At 40.6% G+C, this 21600-nt stretch overlaps 2 protein-coding genes across 3 annotated transcripts; both read left to right on the plus strand.

The window, feature by feature from the left end:
* Window positions 1-602: 602 nt before the first annotated feature.
* Window positions 603-7085, plus strand: cyldb (cylindromatosis (turban tumor syndrome), b). The gene is made up of 14 exons (XM_044023249.1): window positions 603-677; window positions 1545-2031; window positions 2139-2268; window positions 2611-2858; window positions 3014-3182; window positions 3448-3577; window positions 3732-3836; window positions 3999-4078; window positions 4185-4251; window positions 5248-5380; window positions 5471-5579; window positions 5671-5789; window positions 5871-6075; window positions 6315-7085. The coding sequence occupies exons 2-14, from the start codon at window positions 1597-1599 to the stop codon at window positions 6518-6520; spliced, it is 2136 nt and encodes a 711-aa protein (XP_043879184.1). The 5' UTR covers window positions 603-677; window positions 1545-1596; the 3' UTR covers window positions 6521-7085.
* Window positions 7086-9953: 2868 nt separating this feature from the next.
* On the plus strand, window positions 9954-20555 carry top1a (DNA topoisomerase Ia). 2 transcript variants are annotated; one of them, XM_044023257.1, is made up of 21 exons: window positions 9954-10106; window positions 10508-10532; window positions 12068-12155; window positions 12251-12368; window positions 12926-12978; window positions 13318-13410; window positions 13509-13578; window positions 13727-13815; window positions 13949-14064; window positions 14158-14279; window positions 14370-14492; window positions 15706-15893; window positions 15976-16120; window positions 17120-17263; window positions 17420-17605; window positions 17702-17770; window positions 18423-18537; window positions 18654-18781; window positions 18998-19092; window positions 19193-19342; window positions 19440-20555. In XM_044023257.1, exons 1-21 carry the CDS (start codon window positions 10074-10076, stop codon window positions 19540-19542), a joined length of 2253 nt encoding a protein of 750 aa, XP_043879192.1. In that variant the 5' UTR covers window positions 9954-10073; the 3' UTR covers window positions 19543-20555. The 2 variants fall into 2 exon arrangements, with proteins under 2 accessions (XP_043879192.1, XP_043879191.1); XM_044023256.1 differs by having other exon boundaries at window positions 9955-10118.
* Window positions 20556-21600: the final 1045 nt, after the last annotated feature.

Here is a 21600-nt window from a genome sequence, read left to right on the forward strand (position 1 = left end):
TGGCTGTGGATGAAGAGACATTTTGCGTGGCAATGGTTGAAACCATTTGATGCGTTTCCTAAAATGAAGCTAAAACAGACAACACACTTTTGGACCTTCCACGTTGTTCATCAGGTTTGATCAGTGTCTGTGCATGTCATTATTACATCAGAGTACATTTGATTGTTCTACACTAGGATATGAATAAAATAATATAAAACATGTGTGTGTATATATATACATACATATATTTTATATATATATTATATATATATAAAATATATAATATATTTATAAATATATAAAATAAACATGCATTGCATTCACTAATTTATCTTAACGTGACACATCTTTCATTTCTGATGTGTTTCTGTATTTAATCTACAAGCCTGGATTTGATGTTATCTGATCTCTGGCCCTTGACGTGGAAACACTGCAGCACAGACAGTGGGACGGGGATGAACAGGTGCTTGACACGGACGACAGTGCACACGTCACTCGTGATTTATCAGCTGCAGTTGAAATGAAATGTGGGGAATCAAAAAAAAAAAAAAAGGCCCTGAGAGACTTTGAGGGCGGGGCCTGTGTGAGCTGCCAAGTGGGCGGTGTCGGTGTCACCGTTTAAATCCACGCTCAACGTCCTCGTGTGTGACATCGCTGTGGGGGAAGCTCGCGCTCAGCTGTGAATGACTGAAACCGTGAGTAACAAAGTCCTGAACTTCACAGCTGCTCACTGTGTTTCAACAGGAGTCAACAATGTTGTTAGAGTTTCACTGTGTGTTTTCTACTCATTTATTTTCTCCATAGAAGTGTTGTTGTTGTTGTTGTTGTTGTTATTGGTGTGAAGTCACTGATAAACATCCACAGAACCTCTCTTCTCATTGGGGTCGAAAGCTTTGCAGAACATGGTCTAATTCCGGTTTATATGACGGATTGTGCAATTTAAAGATATTTGTTTAAACATGTAGCCGTTAGAAATATTTTAGAATGAAAACGTAGACAATGAGCTATAATTAATATATATATGTATATGATATGATGCAATGCATTTTAAATGTTTTTTGCCAATTAGAAAAACTTGAAAAATTAGCATAGGGTTGTTTGTTTTTTAGATATGTGGGTAAAACCTCAAACATCTCTTTACCTACATGATTCTATTTCTCTGTTATAAGAGAAAATAATATCATTTAAGAAGCTGAATAAAACAACTATAATAAATTAAATTCTACTACTACTACTACTACTACTAATAATAATGATAATGATGATGATAAGAGTATTTCACTATACCAGTGTCTGAAGTATATGTGAGGAAGAGAAGGATGATGAGAGAGCAAATAAATGTGAATTTATTGTGAATAAATCTGCCCACCATGTTGAAACGTATTCCACTTGTGGGCGGAGTTATTAGGATACAAATACACACAGAAATGTACTCAAATGTCACCAAAATATGCAACTCGTCCTAAATCTTCATGTGATATTTACTCCCTATGTTAATGTGAGGGTGTTCACACTCATTCCACCTCCTGAACCAGACTGTAACGGGGCAAATGTCTCTGCAGGTTACGTGCTGTTGGAAACACAGTATCTGCCCTGGAGGAATAACCGCTCTCAATGGAGCCCAAAAGCGCCGTGAAGGACAAGTTTTTCATCGTCATCCGTGGGAAGTCGAGGAAAGGCTTCAGCCGAGGATGCATCGGCCGCGTGGAGGCAGAGATCCAGCCCGGGGAGCTGATGGGGCTGCTCTACTCTGCCGGCAGCAACTCTGTGAGCCCCAAGAGCGGAGGCGTGTTGCAGAGAGAGGACACCTACCCTTTGACCTGTCACCAGGCCCAGCTACTGCTCTACGTCTCCACTGCAAGCAAACGCCTGGAGCTGCTGTGTAATCCACAGCTGTTCTCAGCCATCTGCGAGCTGACCCAGGGTGACCTGGTCGTGGTGAAGCACAAGAAGGGACATTCGCCTGGTCTGGTGAAAAACCTGATGCAAATAGGGAGGAAAGAGAACAAAGATGACATGTACATGCTGGGCTTTGAGGTGGAGTTTGTGGTGAGTAAAGTTGGAGGTTTTTTCATCTGTCAAAGGATTTGGCACACACATGTGCTACTGTCACGTAATAATAAATGCACACGGGTAACATTTCCTCTTCCCTGCAGGACAATGATCACAAATTAACATCCCAGAAACCGGCACCTCTGCCCTTGTTCAGTGCTGCAGACATCGTCCAGGTGGTCCCGTCTTACTCCGCCCCCCTTGGACTGCACTGGAGAGATGGCCAATGTGGGAGTAAGTCACAGCTCTGACTACTTCATCGTCGTCCACATGAATCACATAATTACTTTTGTCGCTGTCCTCGTATCATGACAAAATCAAAATTTAATTTAGATTTGAAAAACTATAATGAAAGCCTTTGTTTTGTAGCCACTTTATAGTTTTGACCTCCAGAGTAAAGTTGTCCCTGTATGCAACTAGAAAAACTGGTCCTTCTGTTATGGAATGCAGAGCTGACTTATCAGTCACCTGTGAGCCGGAGGTCAATCTGAAGAGCAAGCATGTGACACGTGAAGAAGAAGAAGTGTCTTATGACTTTTAACCATCATCCTCCACACCCTCCGTCCCTCGGTGCAGGTCTAAACAGAAAAGCGGTGACGCGCATTAACTCCATGCCAAACATTGGATCCCGTGCACATCGAGTGAGAGGGAACCACACGGAGCAGAGAGCCGTCTCCCAGCACAGTGGGAGCTCGCCTCCTGTGCCTCTGGAGGTGGGGTCTATGGTGGAGGTGGTGTCCAACTCTGGAGTCACCGTGTATGGGGTCATCCGGTGGTTGGGGGTCCTCCCAGGAAAAATAGAGGAATGGGCTGGGATTGAATTGGTGAGGCCATAACATGTTATTTTGTCTGTCATTTGTTTCTGAAACACTTTTTTTATTACTTGTTTAAATCCTCTTTTATTTCCTTTTTTTTCCCTCAGACAAATTCATTTATTTTGGTCATTAGACACTTGAGAAACTTTTCTTTATTGTTTCAGGACTATGATGTAAATGGTTGCTCTGATGGGAAATCTGGAGGAAAGAGATATTTCACCTGCAAGGGGAACAGAGCTTTGTTTGTGCCTGTCACCAAGTGCAGCCCCGACAGCAGGTTCGTCTTCTCCTCACCAGGAAGTGAAACCCCCAAACCAACTGAGATGCCTCCAGGTTAGACGCCTATAGTTTGGTGGGATGAATGCATGCGGACGTAGATGTACTCATTATACACATTTTGTATTGTGAATACTGTCGTGTGAAATGTACTATTTCAAATGAAATGTGTTTTAAAACCATATCTGTAAGAAACACATTACTGCCATTCCCCCCTTTACTAAATCATTCAGGCTTAGCAGTTTGGGATATAAAATATTGAATTTTCTGCCTGCTTTTGTGAGAGTGATTTGATTTAGAGCGTCTGTTTGTCTACGTTTAGTTCCCCCCTTTGAGGACTGTGAGGACACGCCCCCAATCCCTGAGTCTGAGGCCTTGTCTTTGTTAGTGGGAAAGATGAAGGGGATTCAGGGCCACATCAACTCCTGTTACCTTGATGCCACGCTCTTCAGGTAAATCCCGTTCATCACAGTCATTCTTCATTCTTTACTGGCACATTGTCACAAACCTGGTTCACTTTATTCTCACATTACCACCTATGGTGAACTGTTTTTCTAAACAAACACTGGGCTGATTAAAAAAAAAATGTACTCCTTCTCTTCTCAGTTTGTTCAGCTCGTCCGTGACCCTGGATAATATCTGCCAGAAGCCTGCTGACACAGAACAACCCATAACATGCACTCTGAGGAAAATAATCAACCGTTTACGCAGGTATAAACACTGTCTTCAAGGCAACTTGCTTTTCCTTATTTTGTCTTAATTGTCAGACAGTTTGTAAAACAAGAACATGATGACATTGTTCAGAATCTCTTAACCCTATGTTTTGGTGTGTGCAGCTATTTCTAGTGTATGATTGTTGTTGTTATATTACAGACATGGATTTGTACCGGCTGAGTGTGTGATGAATTTTCGCAAACAGCTCGGCTGCGACACATTTCAAACCGATGAAAAAGGTAAACACCCGTATCTTTGGACAAAATGTACGTTAGATTAAATGGAATGTGAAGCCAACATTTGCAGGACTGTGTTATTGTTGTTGTTGTTGTTTTCTCACTGTAGATCCAGAGGAGTTCATCACAGTCCTCTTTCAAAAGGTGCTTCACATGGAGCCATTGCTCAAACTCAGGTATGAATGATTCAGTATTAATTCACCCATATTACATTTTTTAATATGGGTGAATGGGGGACTGATTGACAATCACTGCTCCCCCGAGTGCATGCAGAGGCTCACAGAAAACATGGCTGTGTCCCTTTCAGCTGAAATGCTGACTTTGGTGCAAGAGAATGAGCAATTTACAGTGTTCAAATCTGTTCTTTCATAGGGAGTGAGCCCTGCCTGTCTGCACGAGGTCAGCACTGACTATTTAAACAGTCTACTGTATAGCGTGTGTTCTAAGGTGCATGAGGGTGTGTTCCAACTCCAGTTTTGCTACTCACGGGGCATAATGGTGACAAAGTAAGCGGCGAGGCGTAAAGGCGTTGTGTTTAGTGTCTGAATCATTCGTAGGTAATTAAAACAATCAGAATTTCACCTGTCATTTCCCTTATGTAAAAGCCAGGTGAGCCTGTATCTATCACTGCTATTTAAATGGCAAATGCAAGAACCTGAAGAACTGATTCCGCTCAAGTGCCCGGTGTGACCATATCATCTATGGCTGCAGCAGGAATCCCTCACTGAGGGTTGGGTGTGCTGTTTGGCTCGTTCCTTTTTTAACTATTTTATTAAACTCTACAGGATAATTCGCCAATATTCAAACTGCAGTTGACTGCTGAGGGTTAGGGTTAGTGTTAGGGGAAGAGCAGGAGGAGAAACTGCTGAAGTTGAGTGCATTGTGAACTCACTAATGTGCTGCTAGAATATGCACGACAGTGTCGTTCCATTGAGGCTTTTTGACGAGATAGACATGTGGCCACTGATGAGCACAAGTGCATCTGCTTCCTAAATACTGTGAAAATGTGGACGGTGTCTGTTGAAAGCTTTCAATGACCGTAATGCTGCGCAGGTGTAAGACAGAACTGTGCTTGTGTGTTCAGGCGACACAGAGACCTGAACGCTCACTTTAAGCGCTGTGTCCTGTTTGGCTGAATAATATTGAGTTTGTGCAAAACTCTGTCTTTTCAGATCAAAGCGTGAGACCTCTCAGGGAGCCTACACCTTCCAGATCTTTTTAGAAAAAGAGCAGATGGGACATATTCCCACTGTCCAACAACTTCTGGACACCTCCTGCATGTCAGGTGACCTCAAGTTTGAAGAGGTGAATACCTGTCCTGTCCTGGCCACCTTAAATGACACTCTATATATATTCATGTAACCACATTATGTCTCCTCCTCGTTTCTTCCTCAGGTGCCATCATGTCTAATTGTACAGATGCCGAGGTTTGGAAACGCTTATAAGATGTTCTCCCACATCATCCCCACCACGGAGCTGGACATCACAGATCTTCTTTACAACTGTGAGGAACATTATGTAATGGAGTATTTTCCTTTTAACAATGTGCTTTAGAGATTTAAGATTCTTATGGATCATGTGCTTGTCGCCAACAGCTCCAAGAGAATGCTTTGTGTGTGGTCATGTGGCTCAGTACGAGTGTGTTCAGTGTCTGTCAGATCGCAAACTGCAGCCAGGAAGGATCAAACAGTACTGTACGACCTGCAACGCACAGGTAAACCAGGTGTTGATTTTTATTTATTCGACTGAATTGACAAGTGACTGTACTGATTGTGACAGCATTTCTTTTTAACAGGTGCACAGTCATCATGCACGACAGGGTCACTCCCCCAAAGCCTTTGAGGTTCCACCTAATGTAGCCTCTGACGCTCCTGTGCCGAGACACAAGCTGCAGCTTTTTGCTGTGCTCTGCATTCAAACCAGCCACTATGTGTCCTTTGTCAAGTATGGATCTGACGCTCGCTCCTGGCTCTTCTTTGACAGCATGGCAGACAGATGCGGTAAGATAGAATTCAGTTTCTTCTCAGTAGGCGCTTCTTCATGGCCTTTGTTAAATATCATCCCACCGTTCGTGCAAAGGAGACTTGTTTTGGCTTTCTGTGAAGTGGTTAGGTCACACATGCTTTACTTTTGGACAACGCTGCCTTGACAGCTTTAGATAAGGTTACAGTGTGACGTCTGTGGCTGCTCCTTATCTCTGAGCTGATGTTGAATCTTAAGGCCTCTCTTTTTTTTACAGGCGACAATCAAAGTGGTTACAGCATTCCAAAGATCCAAGCTTGCCCTGAGCTGGGTGACTTCCTGACCCTGCAGGAGGAGGATCTGCTTCGGACCAGCCCCTCCCAGGCCCCTGAACTAGTGCGCAGACTGCTTTGTGACTCCTACATGTTTTTATACCACAACCCAGCTGGGTCACTTTCTACGCCCAATCATCAGGAGCCTTAAATGCCCATGAGCGCCCTCTGTCCTCACAACACTGCCCTGATAACCTTATGACGCCACTTAATCTGCAACATTGTCTTGGTTATTACATCCAAATAGCAGGAACTAAAATGGATGTTTATAACATTATTGAAAACATCTGCACCTTTGGGAGGAAATGCAGTATTGCAGCTTAATGTGACTTTGATTCATCAGCTGATGCTGGTCAGTAAATAGAAAAGAGTGTGCATTGAAATGGTAAATCTGCTTTATTGACTTTATTTCTTCGGTCTCTTGTTGTTGTTTTCTCCAACTTATATTATTTATACCAAGTATTTGTAAGGAAATGATAGTATTTATGTTATTTTATGTCTTTATTTGTTTATTTTCTAAATTAAAGTTGAAGGAACTTGGTGACATGTTTATATTGCATATCATTCATATCATGTATTGTCATTTGTGACCTAAATACTCTCCGGGATCAATACAATCGTTTTCATCCACAGAATAAGAGTAGAAGAAATGTCACTAAATCAGTGATCTAACCCTAATGTTCAATTTTAATTTATTAAAAACCAGGCAAACAAAATTCAAAGCTTCATTCTGTATGCAGCCTCTCGCACCATGACTGCCAAGTTCTAATGACACTGTGTGTGTTTAGAACCACGATCACTCTAACATGTAATAGAATAGATTACAACACCCCCTTGTGGATGGAAATGAGAGTTCCTTGAACATTATTCAGTTTATTATTCAGTGCAAAAACAAATAGTGTGTAAGTGTATATGATAATTTCCAATTTATAGGAATGTTCATTAGCCATTTTTAATCCCCATATGTGCTGTGTGTGTGTATATATATATGTGTGTATGTATATGTGTATATATATGTATATATATGTATGTATGTATGTATATATATATATATATATATATACAGTGTGTATATATATATATACATATGTATATGTATGTATATATGTATATGTGTGTATATCTAAATGAATAACGATGCGACGTATCACAGCGTTTGAGGCTGCTTTGTGGTCATGCCTGTCCATTAGCACTGAGGTCCGACAGAGTTTGGCACAGTAGAGTTTATTCCTTGCAACAATACATAAACATGAACCCCGTGCACTGACACAGCCTGACTACCATTTCCTTCAGAGATTTCTTTTATAGGACATGATCTTGTCCCAAAGGATTAAAGAAATCAAGAGTCAGCAAATGTTCTGATGGCCATGTACCTTTTCCTTACCTGATTATTGCATTCTTGCAGCGTGGACTACTACGACCTACACTATTTTCATTTCACTTTATTTCTGAACTTGCAAATCTTTCAACACATGCATGTGGTTGTTTCAGCTGGGCCCCAGGTCACTCTCCAAGTGTGTAATTATCCATCAACATAAATATTGGCTGAAACTAGATACTTACACATAAAATGTCACAATATTGTTATATATAATATATATTACCTGCTATACTCAGGGATTTAAAACGTATTTACAAAACTGAAAATGAAAAACATTTATTTCTATTAATTAAATAATCACCTGCTTTTTTAGGTGCTCCTCCTACATCCCCCCATTTATTTGGATGTGGCCCCCAATGGCTGGGGTCCATTTAGATTTTCCAGTCAACCCAAGCAATGGGGAGCAATGGGGATTGGTTACCTTGCTCAGAGGTACCCCAGCCTTTGAACCAGCAGCCCTTTGCTTACATGCCAAGTTTCCTTTCCACTAGGCTGTGGGCTGATAGAATAGAATGGCCTTTAAAATAACAACCATAAATCATGATCACAAACATAAAAAATAATCACATACAACAAAGGAACACTCTGCTGACCCTGGAGGTCAGGAGAATGCACGACCTGCTAATATACACATGTGTGAGTAAAGGTCGGTACTGTATATATACATGAACATAGAGGTGGGGTTTTATGTGAGTTTCTTAGCATTTACTTAGACAAACATTAGTCAGGATAAGACATTTTCATGGAAAACTACTAATGAGGCTATATTTTTAGCAACAGGGCAAAGTACTTTCAGTAGCACAGACTGAACAGTGCTGACTGTTATGGAGTTCAGTATATGACACACGCAGTAACTTCAGGAGGTACACATTAATCTTAATTTATATAGCACTTTATGTCATACAAATGTTGTAAATGCAATACAAACATAAAAACATCCCACCACTCTCTCACACACACACACACACACATATAACTTGTAAGGACAATCATACATGTAAAAAAGAGCTGAGGAACTGCAGCAGTCTGCAAATGAGGAAGCACCAGAGGTAGAGTTATAGATAGATAGATACAAATAAATAAAAGTATAAAATAAACAAATACAATACTTGCAGTTCTACTTCAACTAAAAGCTCAGAGACAATGACAAGCTGAATTAAAACAGTACAATACATTTAATAAAAAATAACAAATAAGCTAATAATAACATGTAAATAAAGTAGTCATTAAAAGAAATTGTACAAAAATAAATAATAATAAATAAATAAGGGGTAGGTAGAAAATATATAAGTAACTGATCCATAACTATCAGTGGGTTAACGTGTGGCCCATCCCTCTGATACATGTCTCTGACTCACATAATCAGCTCTACAGTTTTGAACCTCTTTGCCATTGAATTGCATCATAGGCTGGCTCGACGCTGTTAAGAGCAGGGCGGATATCTGCCTCCCTGATTTTCATGGCATACATTTTTAAATCACAAAAACAAAACACGGGTCACCTCACAGCATGAAGGCCTCTCACAGTCCAAAAACATGCAGTGGTTAATTGGACTGTATACACCGACTGTGACTGTGAATGCAGAGTGAGTGGTTGTTCGGTGACCTGTCCAGGTTGTTTTGCTCTATGTTAGCTGGGATTGGCCCCAGGCTCCTCCTCGACCCTCATGAGGAGGAGAAAGTGGCAGACAATGAATGAATGAATGAGTGAGTGTAAAAAACAACCTGCCAAAGGCCTTGGATGTATTCTAGACTTTACATAAGAATGATATGGATAAAGCCTTTCCTGGTGGAGTTTGCATGTTCTCCCTGTGTGTGCGTGGGTTTTCTCCGGGTTCTCCGATTCCCTCCCACAGTCCAAAAACATGCAATATGGGGATTAGGTAAATTGGTCACTCTAAATTGACTGTAGGTGTGATTGAGAGAGTGGGTGGTTGTTTGTCTCTATATGAGTCCCTGTGACAGACTGGTGATCTGTCCAGGGTGACACCCCCCTTGGTCCTATGTTCGGCTGAGATTGGCTGAGAACTGACATGGATATGGAAGTGAAGCAGTGAGTCTGCTTCTCTTGCTGAGACGTGTGTACCTCACCTCACCTCCCTCACTCAGCAGCTCTGAGTCTGGAGTCTGGGCATTAACTCCTTTTGGTCAAAGGGAGGAGCTATGCCGTTCTCTACCATTTAAATTGAAGCGCATGCGCGTTAGTATAGAATTGAGACTTGGTCCAATCTGTTCTTCATTCTGCCTGCACCCACTTGCCGGTGTGTGTGGTCACCCTCCACGTTTCTCATTTGTGTTTTTTTCACTCAGACAACGCTCAGAAAATGAGTGGGGATCATGCCCACGCCGAGGACCAGGTAATGTTAAATGTATGTTATAATGCCATCGCTGCTGGTTAATCGTTTTAATGTGTTTACTTTGACAGGGTAACTTGCTAACTGTGGTCAGTCTCTGCTGGTTTCTAGTTAACAAAGACTTAAAAATATAAATCTGATTTTGTCTATAATGTCGCGGAAGTGTGCTGACTCTAGTGTTGAGGTTTACGTGACTGAGCTTGTAAAAAACGCTGTATTGAAATTGGCTGAAGCCAATATTAGCACTAGCGGCTTCGGTATTAGCTGCTAAGCCATTCTCCAGTCAGCGTATCACGTTAGCATGGCTAACGTGCTCGCTAGCAAACTCCAGCAAGTTCCAAGTTAGTTAGCCGGCTAGTTAGCTAACACGACATTTAAAATACATTTGTATTTTTGTCTTTCAGATCGAATGTGGCTCTCGAGTCAATGGTAAGTCTACTGGGCTTAGCTTTGAAGTCCAAAGTGTTTTTAATCTGTATTTGACTGTTTGTTAGTGAGCTAATGTAACGTTGCGTTGGTTTTCAGTAGAGGACAGAAATGGCGTCCAGAGACTAAGTCCTCTGTCTCACTCACAAGCGCCTATTGTTCAAAAGGGAGGTCTTGTTAAGGCCTTTCCGTCAATTATTTCCTCTGTTTGAATCACTATTGGTGTACACATTTAGGTGTTTTACGAGTTTCTTGTGTTGGATTGTCTTGTTGGTAAGCTTTTATTAGCAAATTTGCCACCTGAAAGTGAGGGTTTGGGGGTTGAGGACTTAGTCTCTGCGCCATTTTCTTTTTCGTGTAGCGGCCTGACTGTGCTGCAAGCTGAACTCGGGCTGTGTGGAGTGCAGATGGCTGAGTAGAGGAGAAATGCGAGGGTATAGTGCTCAAGTACAGATCAAGCTATTATTTTTATGTGACCTTCAACTTTTCACAACATTGTTTTTAATCATTGCGTTGACTTAACATGTGATTGCAGTCATCTACATCAAATCATTAAAAAATAATCAGTTTGAACGCTTTGAAGTAGTTAATAGATTTGTGCATTTCATATATCCGTTTTAGCCCCTAAATAAAATAAAAAAAAATCATACAATTCAGCCAGAATACACATAGACAGATGTGTTTTGTAACTCAAATTCCTATCTGTCACACAGCTCAAAACAACATCTTAAGACTGTAAATCTTAACCTTTTTCAGAGATAGTCAATCAGGCATGGAGGGTTATATACCAGTCCACTCATTTGGTTTGAATTGTGCAGCAGTGATGCACCTTTCTGTGTTACAAGAATGATGTTGCTTTGAGTGTAGTAAGGGTTCTTTTTTCACCTAAATGAACATGTGGGTCAAGAATGTTTTTCATCATACCTGTGATTCAGTAAAAATAAACACTGCCAGGATTCAGTGCACCCAATTATGCATGTTACTATTGTTTACTAGTCTGGGGTGTGAGACATATTTTGAAATGATGTATTCTGTCTGCCACCTGATAAGTTTGAGAATTGAAAGCATGTCATTCATGTTCCTCTCACACTGGCATACTACAACTGTATGAATCCTTTTGTTCCAAGGATCTGATCTGACAGACTAGAACTGAACTTATGCTTCTGTTTGACTGCTGCATTGACATCTTAACCTTTTTAGTTTTCATAAGTGCTTTTCCCCACAACTAAGATTTCACTGTGCCTTAGAACATTTCCGTTAGGCTACTTTTAAGTTGCATGTTTCAACTCATCTGTCTGTACTTTATTGTCTCAAACAATGGGGCTCATGTAGACCATAGGAGGTGCTGTGCTACCATGTCATACATTATCTGTTGACATGCTGCATGGCATTCAGATGCTATGTGCCATGTTCATCTTAGCTGTTGTTCTTGGTCCTAAAGTGGGTGTACAGTAAGCACACCTTTAATTAAATCCATTGTTAGAGCTGTTCGGGCAATCCCTTGTTTGCCTCTGACAGTAACTGTAGTATCATTTCAGACTCTTACAAGCATAAGGACAAGTACAAAGAGAAGGATCACAAACACAAGAAGGAGAAGGAACGAGAGAAATCCAAGCATGGGAACAGGTATGGTGTGTGTGTGTGACAGTACTACTCTGTTGGCTTCCCTTGGAAGCTAAAGCTTCTTGTTTTAACATGTTTTTGTTTACTCCAAATTTTAGTGATCACAAAGATTCTGACAAAAAACACAGAGACAAAGAGAAGGAGAGGGTGAAGCACAAAGATGGCAGTGCAGATAAATACAAGGACAAGCACAAGGAGAAGCGGAAGGATGAGAAGGTGAATTATTGTGCAATACTGTGCATGTATGTTGTCATTTTATGTTTCATAATTATGCGTTGTACTGTGTCAGGCTGTTAAGTCATACCCTTTGTAATTCTTGGCCCTTGATTATTAAAACGGTTACCAAAAATCTTCTTCCTTAAACATCAGGTGACTTCAAGGTGTAGTTTTGCTGGATTAAGAATTTAGTTGAACGCGGCCTCTTATGCTAAAATATAAACATGCGAAAACTCTCTCTTCAAATAAGGGTGATAATGAGGGCAAATTGTATATTAAACTATTGCTGAGCAACTTCATAAAGCAATATCTGATGAGACTTTTGGCGCTTTTCCACTACATAGTTGCAGCACGGCTTGACATGGCACGTTTCGTTTCTTGTTTTTCAATTAGCGATAATACCTGGTACTTTTCTGGTACAAGGTTCTAAGCAAACTGAGCCGATACGATCATTTTGACCTACCTTTATGTGCTGCAATCTCTTTCATTCAACTTTGATATCCAGATGGTTGATTTGGTGGTTTTCTGACATTGATTACATTTTGTAAACCTTTCAGATGAAGTCCCTTGATGGTAAAGTGAAAAAGGAAAAGGAGAACGGCTTTGCAAGGTTTGTCTAAGCACCCAATTTTGTGCTGCATGTACCCTAATGGCAGATGGTTTTCATATTAAGATATTCTTGATTTCATGATCGATCATTTTCTTGATTAGTTGTTTGGTCCATAAAATGTTGATCAGTGTTTCCCAAACCTCAAAGTGATTTGTCCACAAAACATAATTATTTTAGATTTAACAATTTTATTTTTTGTATGGAACAACGATACCAGAAAATTTACATTTAAAGCCTGAAAAATCAGAAGGTTGTTATAATTTAAAAAAAACAAAACAGATTAAATGATGAAAGTAGTTGCAGCCCTATTCTGAATATGAATATCCTTTTCTCGTGCAGCCCTCCACATATGAAGTCTGAGCCTGAAGATGACTTTTACCACTCTCCTAGACAAGAGAAGACTTTAAAAAGAGAACGAGACAACGATGACGAGTAAGCAGCTCATACCATCAGGTGTCTATATGTGTGGTCAACGTATCGGTGTAATGTGTGACCTGATGGTTTTTTCTTGGACTTGATTTTTATTTTAGCTTTGATTTCAAGCCTAAGAAAATAAAAACTGAAAATGACAAGAAGCCCAAGAAAAGGAAACCAGATGAGGTAAGTAAAGGAAACGCGTCTTAGTTTTAGATTTGATTTTGTGTATAGTAAAAGTATTTTATAAATCACTTAATAAATGAAAGAATTAGGGTCTTATTTTGTTGACCTGGTGTAAATGTAACTTCCCCTGTTTCTCTTCCCCTCTTAGGACGTCAAACCCAACAAAAAGACAAAAACCAAAAAAGTCGCTGATGGAAAAAAGAGAATAAAGAATGAGCCAGAGGAGAAGTGGAAATGGTGAGCGTGTCTTGTCATCCAGCTGCACAATACCTACATGCTAGGTGTCGGTGTGGCGATGGCTCACGTTATTGTTGGATTATGTAATGTTAACTTCAGCCTGTAAATTGATCATCATTGTGTTTGATTCCAGGTGGGAAGAGGAGCGATACACAGATGGTGTCAAATGGAGGTTTCTGGAACACAAAGGGCCAGTGTTTGCTCCACCATATGAGCCTCTTCCCAGCCATGTCAAATTTTACTATGATGGTGGGATCTCTATCTGTTGAGAACTATTCTATATAAATGCACGATGGCAGTGGTAAAAGCCAGTTGCTGATCAACTCTTGTTGCATATTTTAGGCAAAGTTATGAAGCTCAGCCCAGAAGCAGAAGAAGTGGCCACATTCTTTGCAAAAATGCTGGACCATGAATACACCACAAAGGACATTTTCCGCAAAAACTTTTTTAAAGATTGGAGAAAGGTGGGCATGATGTACTTCTCGGCTTAATGGTCATGTATTGGTTTATAGGGAGTTTCCTGTGTTTTTAAGTGTAGTGTGTTTTTGCTACAGGAAATGACTTCAGAGGAGAAGGCAAAGCTCACAGACCTGAAGAAATGCAACTTCGGTGAAATGGCCGAGTACTTTAAGGCACAGTCTGAAGCCAGGAAGTCCAAGACCAAGGAGGAGAAACTGGTAAGTTTTAATATCAAGCATCCAATGCACCTATCCTTTTTAGGGTCTTGGGGAGGGGTTTCTGCACTATTGGCTACTACACTTAATACTATCATAGGTTACATTGATCTCGGTGTAGTGGGTCTGTACACAGAAGTGTAGCCGTACATGTTTTGATCTTGTGTTTTCCTGAACAGTACAGCCTGCTATCTTTATGTGCTTGTGTTTTGTTGCACTTTCCACCTAAGGGGAACATTTTGTTCAAATCCCACAGAGGAAAATTGATTAATCAATAAAAAAAACAGTCTATAAAATGTTTAACAATTAAATTAATTTTGAAATAGGGAAATGGTTGCAGCGCTATTGACACAAGTTAAATCTGTCTTATGCTTGTTCTGGGCTCAAGGGCTATGCACGGCTCAGGCAGCGCTGTTAAACCACATGCTGTAGAAGCAGTGAGAACATTTCCAAGTAAATAAACTCGTTTGATGTGACTGCCTATGCCATAATTTCTTCTCGGTACACTTGCACATGGTTTTTGGGATTTTCAGTGTACTGTGTGCGCATAATCCTGCAGGGTACTGCCAGTTTGTACACTTTTTTTTTAGGTCCTTTTGTTTGTTTTGTTTTTTTTTTACTGTTATCGGTGTGGGCATGTTACTTTAAAAATGGTCTTCACTTACGGTTACTAGTTACTTCTCCCGAAAGAAGCTGAGTTAGTCATTGCATTGTAAAAGTAACTAGTTACCAGGGAAAGTAACTATTGCATTACCCTAACCCTTTTTAAATGTTCAAATTTATAATAAAATTGAATATTAAATATGTTAAAGGATGAAATGGACACTTGATAGAATAAATGAACAGAAAACACTGTACACTATTTTAATGATGCCAATTGAATACATTACTGTAGATATTATCATTACTATGTTTGTAATGTTTTTGAACTTTTGATATGCGCGCACATTTGCCTTTTATCTCGCTGGACTCGCCATCGCTGCATGTGTTTGAGAAAAGGGAAAAGAACTTTGCAGCTCCTGCGCGACTAAGATCCTGGTCAGATGGAAACGGCCTCAGTGAGCTTAATTATGTGTGCCACATTTTATGGTAATGGTAAAGGCACTGTAACGATTGAAACAGTAATTGGTTAGATTACACCGTTATTCCCATCACTGATTGTCATTGCGGTAGAACTCTTTAATCTCTTAACGTCTTGTTTCTTTATCCCATGTAGAAAATAAAGGAGGAAAATGAACGCATCTTGCAACAATATGGCTTCTGCATCATGGACAACCACCGAGAGCGCATCGCTAACTTCCGCATTGAGCCCCCAGGCTTGTTCCGTGGTCGTGGAGACCATCCTAAGATGGGCATGCTCAAACGTCGCATCAGGCCTCAGGACATCATCATCAACTGCAGCAAGTGCGTGAACAGTTACTTTTCAGTGCTGTTCAGCTGATGTGTTGGTGAGTATGATCACTAAAACCTGCTGCGCTCCTCACAGGGACTCCAAGTACCCGGAACCACCGCCAGGCACTAAGTGGAAAGAGGTTCGTCATGACAACAAGGTGACTTGGCTGGTGTCATGGACGGAAAACATTCAAGGCTCCATCAAGTACATCATGCTGAACCCCAGCTCTAGGATCAAGGTGAGCAAAATGACATGATCTCAGGGTGAAAAATCAGCTAAATTACCTTACTGAATTTAAGCTGAAAATGATATCATAATATTCCAGGGGAATTGGTAATTTAAAATGGTTTGATTTGAAATGGATTAACATACAAATTACGTGCATACATACATCCTTATGATGCATGCAGAGATGTGACACCCTTGCATGTAATATCATCAGGGTGTGATGATGTCAAAATCTGTGGTATTTCTTTTATTGTGATAGAAATGTGTAGTTTAGATGTGTTAAATGAGATGCACTAAGATTTCTGATACTCACTTAAGCCTTTGTCTCCTGGTTATGTTTTATTTGATGCTCTCTCTGTCAGTTTTTTAAAGTCTTTGTCTCACTGTGTGATCACTCACTGCCTACCCACTGCTATTTTTAACAACCGTGCATTTCAATGAGAAACAAGAGTTTCCATTATCATTTATTAAACTAAATGAGTGATGTGTACACTGGAACGTTACAACTGCATTGTAAAGAAGTAACCTCTTGAATCACAGTTCACATTTTTAAGACAAGATGTGAAATAAATCGTGCTTTTATGTTCAGCTCGGCATCATTTGCTCCCGTGTGGTGAATACGGATGACCACTGTGTTTTTGTGTAAAGATGGTTAACGAGAGTGTTGCTGACTTGGACCCTGTTCAGTCCCAAACCTCAGCACACACCTGAAAGCTGATCAAGGCATATTTTCTTGTTCTAATGGCTAAAATCTTATTTCACGTTAGGACAGTGTGTAGAGCTTTGGTTTCCCTCCCTTTCTGTCACCTGGGCACACACACACTTCACCGTGCTGGTATGGGACACAACTGACAGGGTGTCAGTGTGTATTTGAATAAAGTGCAGGCGTGAACAGTCATACTTAAGTGACATTAGATGGTAATGACTGGTCTGAACATACTTGCACACACGCTAACATGGCCTCATTTAATCACCGACTCTTCCCGGGGATTCTCTCGTTTGTTTACAGGGAGAAAAGGACTGGCAGAAGTATGAAACTGCACGTAGATTAAAGAAATGTGTGGACCGCATCAGGAACCAGTACCGTGAAGACTGGAAGTCCAAGGAGATGAGGATTAGACAAAGGGCTGTGGCTCTCTACTTCATCGACAAGGTGAGCTCAATTGGAACTTTAAGTACTTAATGGTGGGTAATTGCTTTTTAACAATGACTTTACCAGCCGGGGTTTAGTGAGTGCTTAAGCACTGGCTGCAGTGAGGGTAATGTCTTTATAAGCCGGTTTTAATCGCTCTGTCCTGATGTGTGCTAGCTGGCTTTGAGAGCAGGTAATGAGAAGGAGGAAGGAGAGACTGCAGACACTGTGGGCTGCTGCTCCGTCAGAGTGGAGCACATCAAACTCTATCCAGAGAATGAGGGTCAAGAGTTTGTGGTGGAGTTTGACTTCCTGGGTAAAGACTCCATCCGCTACTACAACAAAGTCCCCGTTGAGAAAAGGGTAAGGCTTGTGAAGCAGTGTTAAAAAAAAATAAAATAAATAAAAAATAATAAAATATGTAAACATGGATCTGTTTATTTCTTCTGCCTCTTCCAGGTTTTTAAGAATCTTCAGTTGTTTATGGAGAACAAGGAGCCTGATGATGACTTGTTTGATCGCCTGAATGTAAGCATGAAATCCTTTGTGCCTAATCTGCACTGATGTCTCTAGGGCCATGTGTTTACTGCTGTGTGGAAATGTCGGAATCGAAGAACCGAGCAATAAAAAATGCACTCGAGTTTTAAATGCGTTATTGCGAAATTCAAAACATGCTCCTCCTATAGAGGAGTCAAGTGATATGCTTTTCTATACATTCTGTTGGCACCCGTAACAATACTAGTGACAGAACACGGGTGGGGGGGAACAGGAGCTAACAGGAGCCTCTTCAGAGCACATTGGCAGATTCCAAACAAGAGTTTGTCCAGGGCTTTGTCTGTGTGCACCAAGTCAGACATTCCTGTAGAAAGGCCTAAGGAGCTCCAGCTGTTTCTAGTGAAATTCTGCAAAAAAGGGAGGGGCGTGGCCTGAACATGAGTATATTTAAAGTACATTGTGTTGACTCACCATAATAATATGAAAGATAAGAAGAGCTTCATCTTACTGACTAACTCTGAAATAAAATGGTTTTGTGTTTCAAACTTGAAGCGCATAAAATGTTGTGCTGCTTAATCTTTTGTATTTTATGATGCCGGGAGTTATTCAGTCACATTTTAAGACATGTCTTGCAGAGTTTTCATACGACTCTGTTACATGTGTCACGCTCCTCATTTCCCTCCAGACTTCCATTCTAAACAAGCACCTTCAGGAGCTGATGGATGGTCTGACCGCCAAAGTTTTCCGTACCTACAATGCCTCGATCACCCTGCAGCAGCAGCTGAAGGAGCTCACAAATGGTGCATATTTAAACATTTTCCCAATAAGAATGTATCTCAATACAGAATGAAAGAAAGCTATTGGTGCTTTTGGTGTGAGTCTTGACTATTTTCTGATTTTAATTCTCTGTTTTTAGGGGATGACAACATTCCAGCCAAGATCCTGTCCTACAACAGGGCCAACAGGGCTGTGGCCATCCTGTGTAACCACCAGAGGGCTCCACCCAAGACTTTTGAGAAGTCTATGCAGAACCTGCAGACTAAGGTAAGGAAGAGATTTCAACATCAGTTTTTGGTTTTACTGGTTTCAAAGTAAAAGTAGCCTTTTAGTTCAGTGATGTTTTTTTTTTTTTTTTAAAAAAAGAAGGATTATTTCAGACACCTGTGAGAAACGGGAAAAAAAAAATCAGTGTCATGTCAGTTGAACAAATGTCCTGTTACCTAAATCCAGTTGAAGCTCATCACTCATTGTTTTGTGTAGATCGATGCTAAAAGGGACCAGCTTTCTGACGCTAAAAGAGAACTGAAAAGCTCCAAGGCTGATGCCAAAGTACGGAGAGACGAGAAATCCAAAAAGTGAGTATTCATGAATTTCGGGAGTAGAGTGAAATGACTTCTTTTTTTTTTGCCCTGGTCAGCCATGTAATGTCTGATTGCCTCCACTTCCTGTGTGCAGGACTGTGGAGACGAAGAAGAAGGCCGTTCAGAGGATAGAGGAGCAGCTTATGAAGCTGGAAGTGCAAGCAACTGATCGTGAAGAGAACAAGCAGATCGCCCTTGGCACGTCCAAGCTCAACTATCTGGACCCTCGCATTTCTGTGGCCTGGTAACGAAGCCGGACTTCGTGTTTAGTTGCGTGATTATTACTAACTGCACGTGATCTTTTTGTTAAATAACCTTTCCACCTTTTTTGTGTTTGCTAGGTGCAAGAAATTTGGCATTCCCGTTGAGAAAATCTACAACAAAACCCAGCGTGAGAAGTTTGCCTGGGCCATTGACATGGCAGAAAAAGACTTTGAGTTTTAATAAGTTTGTGGTTTTAACTGATATACAATGTTTTTAGCTCGATGGCAAAGAATTTTATAAAACCAGAGCAGAAACACAAGTGTTGGTGAGGCCATAACGAAGTGGTAGGAGGGTAACTGTGGGTAAATCATCTTTTAAAACCTCTGATCTGAGATCAGGCAACAAGGCTGAACACCCACAGCTGAGCAAAGGCATAGGCTTTGTCCCTGTAATTGGAAAAAAAAAAAACCTTCACCTTTGTCTCTCCCTCCTCAGGGGCAAAAACCGACAATGCCTGAAATTTGAACCCTGTGGTCCTATAGCTACTGTATTAAGCGAAAAGAAAACGAATGCTTTGTATCATTATTTTCTTTGTTCACTTGCTCTGTATTTTAGCCCGTCATGTATTATTAATGAATTCTATATTTTGATAGACAAAGTTGAATCAAATTCCTTAAATGCACCCCACGCGCCTTTCGAGGAAATGTGAGCTTGGCTTTTAAAGTGTGTGTGTGTCTGAGTGAGTGAGTGAGTGAGGGGCTCAACCATGGAAGCTGTCTGTGTGGGTGAATATTTTAAACTGGACTATGTTTGCCATGAAAGAGGATGTCTGGGCAGGCAAAGAGAGAATACCACAACCATGTCAATATTTACTTATGTGCGCAGAATGTGAATATTTTTGTTTTACATCCTCTATCAGGGACTTCTTTTACAGTGTAAATGTGAACCAATCATATTTGTATTCTTTGAGTTGCAAACATCCTCTGAATCTCTACATAGCCCGGTCTGCATCTGATTTTAACTTAATTTAACAATTGTTCCATGGAAAGAAAACGTGTGTATCTGTTACTTGAAGATAATGCTATGATAATGTATTTAAAAGTCACTAAATTGAAAAGCTTGTTTCTTCCAGAAGGGTATGTGAGGTACATGAACTTTGCCAAAAAAAAAGAAAAACCATCACCAATCTGTTACAGTTTTAGGCCGTTTTTTTTTTTTTTTCCCATCGTGTAAAGGTTGAGGATAAACAAATGCAACATTAATGTGAACTATCAGTTCATTTTATTTCACTCTGTTCCACTCGTGATAGGAAAGTTGACATAAGTAGCCGTAAAGTTGACATCCTATTCCTGTTTTACCTTTTTTGTCATAGCCTTTGATAATGTTTTAAGTTTTATGCTCATTGTAGGTTGATAAATGAATAAAATCCTACAAGTAAATATGTGGTGCCGTTGTCTTTTCTTCCCTGTTGTCCTGCAGTGGAAAAAAGACCTGGTTCTGCGACCCAGTCTGATGGAGGGCCTTTTCTGTGCAAGTGGGCCTGGTCTCCTCCCACAGTCCAGTAACATGCAGAGGTTTATTGGACACTCTAAAGTTGAGCGTAGGTGAGAATCTGAGTGAATGGTTGTTGGTGTCCCCCGTCTACCCCGCCGTGGTTTCGCCCTATGTCGGCTGGGATTGGCTCCAGTGGCCCCACGAGCCCTCATGTGGAGGATAAAGTGGCAGTGATGCAATTGTGACTGAATTCATAGCTGTTTGTTTTCCACGTATTGGCTCCATCAAACATTTAATCTCAAGAGCTTAATCTTTCTCTGGAATCTGTGTTGGCGTGGCTCGTTGATGCCATTTCAAGATCGACTTGGTGCAAAAACAAATTGTAAGAAACGATGTCTGGAATGAAGCAGGCCTCACGTGTGGTTTATCATCCATGTTGGATTATAAACTGCTAATGTGACCTGACTTGACCACCATTGTCACACAAAGGTGAGATTAAATACAATACACAGTCTTGAAGGTTAGTGCTGCTTGTACTGTGGGCTCCTCACCAGCAGGTGGGGCTGTAGGCATTTCTTCAATCCCATTTCCTCTTCGCAGTCATCACACTGAATATTTGTTTTTTTTTTATTTTACATGGATGAACACAGTGTGAATAAAGAGGCGTTGGTGCTTGGTGAGTATTTAGTTTATTCTGTAAAGATTCAGAAGTGTAGAAAGGATGATAACAGTGCTTTATGATCAGACTATTTCATAAAAGTTTTTAAAGTGATCATAACACCGTAAGTCCAGATTCCATTTATC

The sequence above is a fragment of the Solea senegalensis genome, linkage group LG4 (assembly GCF_019176455.1).
Source record: "Solea senegalensis isolate Sse05_10M linkage group LG4, IFAPA_SoseM_1, whole genome shotgun sequence".
Lineage (NCBI taxonomy): Eukaryota > Metazoa > Chordata > Actinopteri > Pleuronectiformes > Soleidae > Solea > Solea senegalensis.

Coding starts and splice junctions, on each gene's coding strand:
- top1a (XM_044023256.1), top strand. CDS start 10,074: ATGAGTGGGGATCATGCCCACGCCGAGGACCAGGTAATGTTAAAT. Junction 17,264..17,419: donor CTCTCTACTTCATCGACAAG/GTGAGCTCAATT, acceptor GATGTGTGCTAG/CTGGCTTTGAGAGCAGGTAA. Junction 19,343..19,439: donor CCTCGCATTTCTGTGGCCTG/GTAACGAAGCCG, acceptor TGTGTTTGCTAG/GTGCAAGAAATTTGGCATTC.
- cyldb (XM_044023249.1), top strand. CDS start 1,597: ATGGAGCCCAAAAGCGCCGTGAAGGACAAGTTTTTCATCGTCATCCGT. Junction 3,837..3,998: donor ATAATCAACCGTTTACGCAG/GTATAAACACTG, acceptor GTTATATTACAG/ACATGGATTTGTACCGGCTG. Junction 4,079..4,184: donor ATTTCAAACCGATGAAAAAG/GTAAACACCCGT, acceptor TTCTCACTGTAG/ATCCAGAGGAGTTCATCACA.